Below are 12,291 nucleotides of genomic sequence, written 5' to 3' on the forward strand. Positions count from 1 at the left end.
GTGCCAGGGCCCTGAGAAGGCAAACTACAATGAAAAGGAGCACACAGAACTTTCTGCCCTTAACATATGAAAAGTGTAGGTAGTAAAGTCTAGTTGTTTGCACAGCAGCAGAGCCATTCAGGGCTTCATGAGCTGAGCTTCTGTCCTGCAGCACCAGACATGCAGACCATTACCTGTTCTTACCTCCAGCAAGAGCAGTGAAGACAGCAGCAAGAGATACCATAAAAGATAGGCTTTGTCACACCATGAAACCATAAGAGATTAGTTCAGTAGCACACTCAGCTCTGAGATCTACCATATGGATAGTCCCCTATCTCTTTCTGCATTGTGAATGCCAAAACCATCATGCCGATTTTCCTAAACAGAACTCCAGGCAACCAACAGCACCAGCCTGGGAACACCTGAGAGAAGGGAATTCACTCAGAGCATCATCTGGGGCAGGGGGCAGGCTGTCTGGAGCCTTGTGTTGTGAACCCTCTCTCTCTCTCTCTCTCTCTCTCTCCTTACCATACATCTTGCCTTCGTCGGACAGGATGATCTTGCGGCGGCCGCATGGCGGGTAGATGGCTAGCGCTTCCTGGAAGCTCTGCTCGATGTCCGGGCTCCACACGCCCTCGGCGTCATTGTCGATGGGTTTGTCCAAGGCCTCGCTGCCCCCCGAGTCGTTGCTCCCCTCAGGGGAGGTGGGAGAACTCCACTCGTTGGAGGTAATGGTGCCAGCTAGAAACTCCAAGGTGCCACGCGGAGGAGCAGACTCAGAACCTGCAACGGCAAGCACAGCCCACCGGGCAGTCAGAAACCCGCCAAGGAGATACTAAGGCAAAAAAAGTTTAAAAAAAAATCTCAGTTAGGAGGGGTTTTACTTCAGGTTCATCTTAAACCATAACTCAACCACATGTTGGGTTTTTATTTGTGTTGAGATGAAAACATTTTCTACAAATCCTTCTGAAAAACAGCCTGCTCCAATCTCTCTTGGTTCATTAATTCTGTCACTTCCCAGTTCTCCTCAGGAGTCTTCTCTCCTTTATTTTTGTCTTTATCGTCTTTATCTCCTTAATTCTTTCTCCCTGCACTGTCATTGTCCACATAACTGTCATTTAACTTTCCAAAGCACACACAGAGGGATTCAGTCTGTGTGAAAGACTAAAGCAGCGATGAATTATCCAGTCATCACTGAGCACTGGGGTTGAAATTTTCTTAGATACTGTTTCACTGGATCTGAGTTAGTAGTTGGTCACTTCTAACACTGACATTTCTTCTCAAGGATCAGCTGTGCTTTTAAAAAGCCATTGCTGGAGACAGACAGTTTAATGCAGTGTCTTCCAGACCCCAGCACCATACCCTGGCAGGAGCAGAAGGCACCATGAGTACAGGGATGACAGCACCAGGATGCAGTCAAGAACTAAGGTGCTTAGCCTGTTGTTTGTTACTGCTCATCCTCAGAACACTTTGGGCAAATGCCTTCAAGTTTCTTCTGCCTCTCTGCTCCCTCACCACTTACTAGTCTCAAGCTATTAGATTTGCCACTGGGCAGGAGCAGAAATTGGTTTCTTATTGAACCCAAGCAGGCAGCTGCTGGCTCTTGAAAACTACAATAAATTATCGTCTGCTTATAAATGCCTACAGGAGAGGCTGAAGCCTTTGAGTGGAGCTGCTGAAACACTCATTGAGAAATTGACTTCAGACCACACAGACACTTCCAGTCAACCAGGCAGGAGACAAATGGCTTCTAAAGACACAGATAATTCTTCTGCCTTAATCCCAAAGCTGTTTGTTTATCATTTTAATAGCTCTGTTATCTGGGCTACAAAGAATGTTCACAAGCCAGCATCTGAGAATCCAGCCAGAGTTCAAAACTTCCCTCCCTCACATTGTGCTGGGTAGCAAGAAAATCAGAATAAGGACTTTTTTTCCAAGAGCAGCAGAATCATCAAACCTGCACTGAACATGAGTAGGGAGAGAAGTCTGACATGGCAACTCTCTAGCTCAGAAATATCACAGTGGAAATGTAAAGGGGAACAGAGGAGATATTTGGGTAGGGTATTTGTCAAAAACTAGCTATAAAAAAAATACATGCAGTCATGCCATATTATAGGGGGAAAACAGTCCATTCATTCAACCTCAGAACTTCAAAAATTCAGGGCTCATAACTCCAGAAACTTTTCTGACAAACTTTTTTCAAGTCTTTCTTTAGTTTCTTATCTCTTTGGATTTTGTGTTTTTAAAATCTACTCCAAGACCATAATGACCAGATTTTATTTTTAAATAAAAGCTGATATTCTTTAAGAACTTCAACATTTCAAAACCTGACATTGTAAAGATTTGGCAACACTGGCTCTCAGAAGGTTTTTCTGCTCCTTAATGACTTTAGACGGCAGCAGATACATATTTTACATCTCCAAAACCCACCAAAAGCTAAGGAAATAAGAGAATACTGTGCCTTTGACCAATTTCAATGTAGACAATATAAATTAGACAAATAATTAAGACACAGTGTACTATGCAGCATTGTAACAAATGGCTCACAAAGACATTGAGAAAACCCAGTACATGACTTATTTCCTGTGAGAGTATTTGAAACACACAAATCACTGAAATTGTCTACCACAGCCCATCCATTCATTTCAGCACCTACATAATGAGATCATTTCAACCCTCTTGATCCATGGTATACAGTTTCAGAGCTTTAATGAACATGGAAAGAAATAATAAAATGGGAGGTGAGAGGGGCAGAGGGGAACTCACACTTGGCTTTTTTACCACTGGGACAGACATCCCAGCACACTGACAGACATTCCAGCACAAGGCTAGCAGTGTGACTTAAGAGACCCTGAAATGAAGGGTAAGAGTTGCTTCCCTCACCAAACATTCCCCCTTTCCCTGACAGATGCTAATAAAAAATTACATGAGTATTTAAGAGATTGTCCTGCTGGGGAGTACCTGTAGAGGAGTAAGTTTTCCACAGGGAGACACTGACAGGGAAAGAGAAGTTACTTGCTCCAAATCTTCCTTTTGTACTTCCCCAAGTACCCCTAGTCCCTGGAAGCTCTGCAGGCCCTCCACACTTAACACACATCAAAATATCCACAAACACAAGGCCCAGGCTGGTTCTAACTTGTGATGACAGTCTGAAGAACAGAGGGTTCAGAAGGAAACCCAAGGTGTGACAGCAAGTGTACTCATCATACCACCTGCACTGGGAGCTGCAAATCTCACAGGAGCCAGCAGGTTTCACACCAAGTGAAAACATCTCCAACTGCTCAACTACAAGACTCCCAAAGCCACAGTCACTGGAAGCTACAGGTCTGCTGTCAAGCCAAATCCTCTAGCAATGCACACAGACAAAGTCATCTCCCAGGGGATGAAGGACCATCATGACCATAAAAAGCATCTACTTTGAATCCAGTTATTTTCATCTCCTTAGTGTCCATGCTGACACAGGGGAATACCTAACAGATGATTTCATCATGCACACTCTTAAATTGAAACTCAATAAATATATCTGAAGCATAACTCTCCTCCCCCTATCACACACCCTGATCATTTCATATTTTACAAGGCTTGCATCTGCACTAAGTGCTTTTGGTGACACGGGAAAATTTGGATCCATTCTAATCCAAGCTCCAGAACAACTGGAGGAGAAAACATGTCCTATTCAGTGCGGTGTCAACTCTCCAGACTCTGCTCTCCAAACCTTAAAGAAAAGTTGCACTGACTTGAGCAGATGTCATTCATACCTTAAGAGAAGTCCACAAAGCCAGAGACAGAATATGTGAACTTTCTATCGTTGGTGAGAGATCAACATCAAGGGAGATGTTGAACATAATAGCAGTGACAGAATAAATTATATACATCTTGAAGTGACCAGACACTTTTTTTAAATGTTAATTTTCCGTGCCTTGCCCAGCAATGTTAGTTTAATCTCAAGCTACAGCAGGTCAGCAAGAACCAAAGTGTGCTATTGTGGTCAATCCCAACTTTTTTACACCTTGGGTCCTGATTCTGCTTTCCCTTCTTGGTACTAAAGCTATTCCTGAGGGATGATGAAAAATGGGGAACCATACAGACTATAAAATCAAGGATGTTTGGCCATCTCCAGCTAAAACCTCTGTAATTACTCAGATTACAAAGCACACCAGCAAAACTTTTACTTCTATTTGATAATTCGAAGAAATTCCATAGACTGAAATGGCCATGAAAATCCTGCTAACTCTATGCCCCTAGATCACTAAGATGCCAAAGGCTCAAAAGGCCTGCAAAGTTGTCTTAAATAACATTGCTAAACTAGTAAGCTCCATGTGCAGTCCCAGGCAATACTCAGAGCCAGAAGCAATAGCCAGTAATTCAGGGAGTCCTGGTTGAGTGCTATCTGATCTGTTGGTCTCTGCTTTGGCTCAACACTTTCAAGCCTTCTGTTTCCTGCACTGTTGATCTGAACTCGGTGGCCAAGATGACTACTCATTAAAGTAAGCAAAGCAAACTAAAAAGAAGCTGGGGGTTAAACCCTGTGCTAAATGACTTTATTAGGATGGCAAAACTGGAAAACTGGCAGTGGAATCGCTTCCCATTGAAGGAGCAATCAGGTAAAAAACAGGATTTTTCTGAAGCACAAGGATGTTGACTGTCTTATTTATAAGAAAAGTTTCAATAATATTCATTAGTAACTTCTTTAACAAAGTACAAATATTTCAGTTAGCATTCAGTCTGCTTTAATTTGCCTCTGTCTTCCATTCACTAGTAATTACATGCATACAGCCTGGCAACTTTAATGCTGATTTGTATTACTAAATGTTCTAATATTGCTAAATATTTTAGTACTTGGTAATTTTTTTTAAGTTCTGCCTGCACAAGAGTTTGCAATCACAAAGCTTTCTTCTGCTGTGGAGGTAATTTGAGTCTGAAAGCACTAAACAGACATCCCAGACATGCTCTGACAATTCCTTTCCCATCTGAATTTCCTCACCAGGCACAGTTCTTAGGAACAGAGTAGTCAGAGGATGTTGTCCCATATTCACAATAGCAAGTTTTGCCAGAGGTCACAGGGCTTGGTGTTTGCTCTCTTGGGATTCCTTTAGCCTGAACTTATGCCCTACTCCTTGCCTTCTGTACTTCTGCAATTGCACCTTACAGTTTTTCTTGATCCCAATCTCACTCTATTTTACTGAGAGATGATTAACTAGATTAACTATCTTTCTTTGTCGGGTCCAGTCATGGGCTCTCCCCCAGGTTCAAAGACACAAGGCTCCTCAGAGCACATCCACCTCCTCACCACAGTATCTGTATCTTCCTTCCCAATGTTTTCCTCTGTCCAAATACTGTTTCTTACTCACTCATGCTCCCTGATTTTCTTTCTGCCATGGTCATTTCTTAATGAGTCACTCACAAAGCAAAACCATGGAGAAAACACAAAAATCTTTCAGCTCCAGCAGCTTTGGCTGAAGTGTTCCAATTCTGATAATTTCAACACTAACCCTCTTTCCTTTCACACGTGGTATCTCATTGAGATTCAGAGATCCTGCAGGGCTAGACAGCTGCCAAGAGCCCTTCAGCAAGGTCTTATTGACAGGGAGCACATCTTTAAACAGACTCCACAGTCTGACACATCTGCTTTCTAATATTAATCCCTCAGTCATTACTGTTGGTAACAGCTCCCTCTTAAGTGTTTGTGGCAGCTGCTCAACACAAAATCATACTTTCCTGAGGATCTGAAAAATTGCAGCCAGCTGTCTCCAGTTGTTCGGTTTTCTTAGAGCTGCTCTGTCCAAGAGACTCCCCCCACTCCACGGCCACCCCCTTTCCCTGTTGGAATCGAGCAGAGCACAGCAGGCAGAGGGGTCCCCATTCATTCACTCACCCCTCCCAGGCAGGGGCATTTGCCAGCACAGCCCTGTGCAGTCCCACAGGCGGTTCCACTCCTGCTCCGGAGCTGGCTGCTGTGCCCGGAGAAAGTCGCTGTGCTTTAGCCAGAACATCCCTGCACCCTCGGCCTCATCCCCTGGAACTGCTGGCTGTGCTGGCAGGGATTGCTTCACCTTACAGGTACTGCTGGGTGTCATTGAAATGCAAACGAACCCGGACAATTCCCGTATTCGCCACCTTGGTGTAACATGAGCCAAATTCTCCTGCTACAGAGGATTCGAACCACAACATTTTCATATCTGATCAGCAGTCAGAAATTTTACCAAAAAAATTTAAATCAGTTCAGCCATAACAGATGATATCCTGCTGCTCAGGCTATAAAGTTTATTATATATATATATAACAATAAGAAAACCTGGAAACAGGAGCAACCAGGCACTTACTCCCATCTAGAACACCTAGCAAATGAACTTACACAATGTAGTGATACAAGGAAATTTGGGTTTAAGGAAGGAACAGTCCAAAATACTAAGAAACTTATTATTCAAGATGGAAGAGAGCAGTCAAACTTACCAGAGGAAGAAGACTGGGAAATTCTATGGGACACTACAAGAATAGCTTAGTTCTTCTGAAAGAGAAAAATTAGTGCAATCAGTAGATGAGTAGCTCCCAGACGGTGCAACTCAAGGACTGCAGGAAAAACATACTGGAAAGGGAAAAGGTGGGGAAAGCAAGTATTCAATGATAAATAAAATTGGTGAAGGCTCACAGACAAAAGAGGACAAAAATCATGGATATCTTTATAGGGTGTCTACAGAAAAAAATTAAGACGCAACTGGAGCAAGACCACTGAACTGTTCCTAGGAAGGTAACAGCACTTTTGCAATACCAGACAGCAACCAGTTCCTCCGGCTCCTTGGGAACTGCACTCCCATTATTAAAGCAACCTGGAGACAGTGCAGATGGGTGGGAGATGCGGGTCACTGGGCCTCTGGAGAGGGCTTCACTCAAACACTCCATAAGAGCTTAGCCAGGGGCTGAGCCTGGCTGTCATCTCACTTTTTGCCTCAGGCCTCCTGCAATCCTGAGTAATGCTGGCTATTCCCTGTGAATAGCCCTATCCAGCCAGGAGAGCAGAGTAATGCTGCATAATCCCATGAATAAAACCAGTTAAGGTAAGTGTTACTGGCTGTAGAGGTCGTGAAAGCTCTTAGCAAGCAGCAGTGCCAGGCAAGGAGGAAAGAACAACTGAGATTTGCCTCTCTGTATTAGGCAAGGTAATAAACTCATTACATCCACAGGCTGCACGGTGAGATTTTTGTCTCTGTCTCAACACTGAGTAAGACTGGTTTACAAAGGAACAAGCACAGCTTGCCTGAGATCATATCCAACAGGAGGCTGGGCTCCAGCTGAATGCTTGTCACACTGCCTAACACAAAATCAAGCTGGGTTTGTTTGCTGCACCGAAACTGCCTGCAGCAGCTGCTGTTCAAAAGGCACCTGACTTCCCGAGCAAAGCAAAACAACTCTTAAATTATTGCAGTAGCCAGCTCTGGCTGAAACAGAGAGAGGATGTAGTGTCCAGCAGAGTGATATAAATCAAAGCAAGGAGAGAGGAGAACTTCCATCAGTGCAGCCCTGGATAATGCAGTCAAACAGGATGTGATGAGATAAGGCTGTGTGTGGCCTTGCACACCATCCAATCAGTTACATATGAGATAAAGGAAACAGAGCACAGAGCCTTGCTGCCCTAAGGAGGACAGGAAAAAACCTCACAACCCAACAACAAAACCCAAAGGCCAGCTCTGATCCCACTAGTCTAGGCATGGCCAGCTCGGGGGGCGATCCTGAGCAATGGGCAGCCCCTGCCCAGCTCCCACATACAGGCCACATCCCGAGGCCACCAGCCTGGACTGACAGAATGACTACTGGGTGATTTATGTCTCAGCTGGGAGAGAAAAATGAGCCAGCAAGGGCAGCAGAGATTGACACTGCCAGGTTGTGCTGGGACTGAGCCACGCATTGGGCTGGCCCCAGCTCTCAAAGGAACAGTGGAATTCCTGGGGAGTCACTGTTATCTCCCATGTGGGAACTGTTCCCAGAGCTCCCATTCTCCCTGACTTTCCAAGACATGTGGCATGTGTTTCACAGCTTCCCAAAGAGATGAAGGTTGTGGCAGGGTGAAAATGGCTAGTCACCCTGGTGCTAGCAGCAGCAGTCCCCAGGAGTCATTCTCCCTGGAGCTGGTTAGAAAGCAAGGAACCAGGAGGGAGTTAAATAATCACATCCCTTCACAGAAGCATTGGTAGCGTCAGCTAACACAGGAAAATTGTAACTGTCCCTTTAGGTACAGACAAGTGTAGATATTGACTGACTAAACGACTTGGGAATGACCAAACCAAGCTAGAGACAGAAATAAATCAAGCTGAGCATCTTCCCAAAGAGTATTGTTCACCTAATTATTAAAGGATAGGGAACCTTCAATGGCAACCTAAAAAAACCTTGCTCCTAAACTTGCAGAAACTCATTTGTTCTGAAATCTCACCAATGGGCTCAAAAGCCCCATTCTACTTCTGGAAAAAAAATAGAGGATGAAGATGTAAGTAAACTACCCAGTGGAAAAATCAGAATAAGGTTAAAATCTAGACAAGAACTTCAAGGCAAGAAAAGGTTAACTTTGAAAGTGATTTGCACTCGCAAGTGGTAACTTCAGAGGGGCTCATGTCTGGAAACAGAGCATATTTTAAGGGTTTGCTGACAAGTAACAATAAGCTGATACTCATAATTCCCACTTTATGATATCAAAATCAAATCCTTATTTCCTAATCCTGCCTCCTGCTCATGACATCTTTCAATCTCTTCTCTAGGGCTCGAAGACAGATGCTGCAGCAAAGCCTCACAACTGTGACACAGCTAGCTCCCAGGACACTAATGGCAGAACTGAACATAAGCTCAGACAAGAGACAGATGTTTGCAAATCTCACCCAATGCAGTGAAAATGTTTCGCTCCAAACCAGTAGTCAGCGTCCAGGAGAAGAAATAGCTGAACCTGGGCTAAGAGACTTCCAAGAGAATAGACAGTGATCAGACAACCCATGAATGCAGTCAAATTTCCCTTCCTGTGGTGCTTGCAGGTGGTCTGTGTTGTGGGCATGACCTGTCTGGTCAGGATTAAGCCCTCTACTAAAGGCTCAAGACAAATGCAAATCACTAGCAGGCAGAACAGGTATATAAAGTGGGACCAATGCTCAGTGCTCTTTTGAGTTTCCCTCCTTCAGTCAACCAATTACTCATGTGCTTTGATTTTAGTAGTAGCCAGGCATGAGCTCAAAGGGGTTTGATGCTTGTCATAAGGCAATGCCTAAGCAAAGAACAGCCACGATGAAGCCCCAGCATCAAATGAATGAAGCCTACCCATGGGGTATCCAGATACCACCCCAGCTTGGTTTTGGGGTACACACTCCATCTGCATCATGCAGCAGGTCAACATTCACTGCTTACACATTCAGTTCTTAAGGCTGACACTGAAGAAAGCCAATGTTTCTGTAAAACAATGTGAAATTTCCTAGCAAACACACACCAGACCTTTCTGCCAGATTCCAGTGCTCCTACCAGTTTGACACATGAGAAATTAAAGCCACCCTTAGCTCAGACCAGTGTAATTTTGAGTCCAGAACTCTTTCCTCTCTCTAAATGTGGCATAAACATGCCATCATCTCCAACCTGCTGAACACAGAATGATTTCACAGAAAGCAAATTAAAATCATGAGAATCTGTAATTACAACCCCAAACCTCAAGCAGGAATCGGTTTAAAAAAAAAAAAAAAAAAAAAAAAAAAAATGTCAAAAACTGAAAAACAAACTTGTCCCCAGATATTACAGGAAAGTATGAACCTTCTGATTTATCTCTTTGCCCTTCCAGACCCTTCTTGTCAGGAAGGTCAACAGGTTATATACCTTCTGCTGGATTAATCTACAGGAGAACAAGGGCAGCTAGCCAAGCAAAACTAGATTCTTAAAGGGACACAGCCAACCACAAACTGTGCTCCAGTTTTTAAAGCATGTTCTTACAAATAAAACCTGCGACCTAAAGCAGTGGAAAAAGATGCTGCTACTCTGTTTTTCAGAAGTATCCATCACTAAATGGACAAAAGCAGAGATTTACATGTTCTACCTGCAGTTATTTTCCTCTGATCACATAGATCCTTCACAAACAAGTGAAGGCAGAGAAATAAATATTATTTTATTATTTTATTTTCATAAAGATAATTTAAAGAGCAGTGAGTGTGCTTGGATATAATCTTCTTAAACAAACCTCTCTTTTATGCCTTTTTTCCCCCCTAATCTGACAAGATTTTCAACCCAAAAGATCTGCCTAAATCCTGCTAGTCTGGTACAAATGAGCTTTATTTCAAGGAGCTTATGGAGATGAATGATCAAGTAAAATGAACTTAGGACACATTAATGAATCCTCCCTTTCCATTTCAGTTTACACCTGCTCCACGTTCTCTTGACATTTCCCCCTTAGTTCAAGCAGTCCAGGCTACAAGAGATTACACTTTGCCTGGACATCTATCATTAATGGTTACCACGCTGTTGGAAGGGAGGCACTTTTAGGGCTACACTGATTTGTTTTCTCTTTGGCAATAGCAAAGCAGATGTTCCCAAGGCTTGCACCCAGGCTCTGAAAGCCACTGGCACTCATGTCCCAAAATACAGGAGGGTAAAACACCTACCCTTCGGCAATCGCATTCTAACGAAGGTAAGAACAAGGTAATTATAAACCTACAAGAGAACAGAAAAACAAGAGCCAGTGACTCAGCCAGTAGCACCAGGAACTGGAAAACCTGCCCCTCCCTAGCAGGAAAACATCTAATTCATACGGTGTTAAAAACAAAGGGGAGCGACTGCATCATCTCCAGAAAAAGGAGGACCCAAGGGGCAGGAACAATAAAAACCAAAAACCTACCAAACCCTCCCCCCATCCCCAAAAAGCCCCAAGAACTCAAAACACCACCACCTACCCCTAAAAAACTCTTTCTAATGATCTAGTCTCAGATCTTGTAACGAGCTCCATGCATGCCGACTCATGGCTTTTTTTACAAGGCTCTACAAAGGAACATGCCGGGCGTTTATTTAGCATGGTTGTTGGCAGAAGTTGCAAATATATGAACATCCGTTCCTGTAAATCCTAATAAACCTGACTGCTCCTCAAAGGAAGATAGAAATGCTGTGAAGGTAAAGAATGAAAAGAACATAGTGACCAACAAAATAAGTTTAGATTTAAAATAGCATTTGCTACTCTCTACAGAAATCACAACTAAAAATTACTTCAGATTGGCTTTGGAGAGCGCTGATTGTATTATTAGAAAATTAACTAATGGCTTCAAAACTATGCATAATGATATATATTATATATGAGATACAAACAGAACCAACAGATACAGAAGGCATTTACTGGGTTGCTGCAGGGATCTTTGCTAGTCCAGTTGTCTTTGACATCTTAAAGATCTAAGACTGACTCAAAGTACTGTTAATGAACTTTGAGGGTGATACAGAATGAAGTTTACAAGCACCAGTGGGTAGAAACAATTTAAAGGATGTTAGTGTAAAAAAGAAAACAAAAGAAGCAAGGGAGACAAATAGAACTATGTGGGAAAAGTAAGGCAAAGAAAACCCAGAGATAAAATCAAGGAAAAAGCCCTGCTAGAAGAAGCAGGAGCTAAAGACAAGCAACAGTGAGAATGGTGAACAAATGAGAGAGTTGTCTGCAAAGCAAATGCTTCTGCAAAATGACCAATGTGATTTTAATCTGCCTGGGCTCAGATATCACTTCAGGCAAGGAAGAGAGATGAATCACCCCAACTCGTGGAATATTGGATCTCATTCTGACAAAGAAACACAGATAAACTGAATAAAGAGTATAAAGCACCCCAGATAATTAGACCTAGAAAATTGAAAAATATTATTATTATACCCTCAATAGTAGGTGGTAGGAACTTAGAAGATGCAAATGCAGAGAGAAATAATAATCAATCATTTCAGAGAAATACACACCAAGGCAAAAACTGCTGCAGTAGAGTAAGAAAACTTTTCTGATGTACATTGGGTGATGAAAAACTTGCCCCAGAAAACTTTTATATGCCATGGGGGAGTGGGAGGGAAGAACCAAACCAAACCCCAAAGCTAACAAATGAACAAAAGACAAACATGAACTATGGGGAAAATGTAATAGATCTTAAAAAAAAAAATAATACTGAATTTTACATTTTTAAGATTCAGTCATCAGATAAAACAGCAAATAGTTTTGCTCTCACAGGAGCGACTGTAAACATGGTCCAAGGAAACGTTGTTAAGAAAATGTCCCCATTCTTCTCCCACCCTTCCCTTCCTAGTCACTGCACCCCCTTTTCCAGACACACCAGCACATGA

The 12,291-nt window shown here is 42.9% G+C and overlaps 1 protein-coding gene across 3 annotated transcripts in view; it reads right to left on the minus strand.

Annotated features, from left to right (window-relative positions):
• Positions 1–12,291, minus strand: part of TEAD4 (TEA domain transcription factor 4) — a 50,891-nt gene that overhangs the window by 35,936 nt on the left and 2,664 nt on the right. Inside the window, exons 1-3 of one of the 3 annotated variants that reach the window (XM_030235011.2) lie at positions 10,596–10,644; positions 6,433–6,487; positions 508–762 (exon numbers count right to left, since the gene is read on the minus strand). In XM_030235011.2, the coding sequence (XP_030090871.1) occupies positions 508–514 (7 nt within the window). In that variant the 5' untranslated portion in view covers positions 515–762; positions 6,433–6,487; positions 10,596–10,644. Of the gene's footprint in view, positions 1–507; positions 763–6,432; positions 6,488–10,595; positions 10,645–12,291 lie in introns of those variants that run through there. The other 2 variants (XM_018908292.3, XM_050978134.1) reach the window with 2 other exon arrangements.

Source organism: Serinus canaria, chromosome 1 (genome assembly GCF_022539315.1).
Source record: "Serinus canaria isolate serCan28SL12 chromosome 1, serCan2020, whole genome shotgun sequence".
In the NCBI taxonomy this organism is placed as follows: domain Eukaryota; kingdom Metazoa; phylum Chordata; class Aves; order Passeriformes; family Fringillidae; genus Serinus; species Serinus canaria.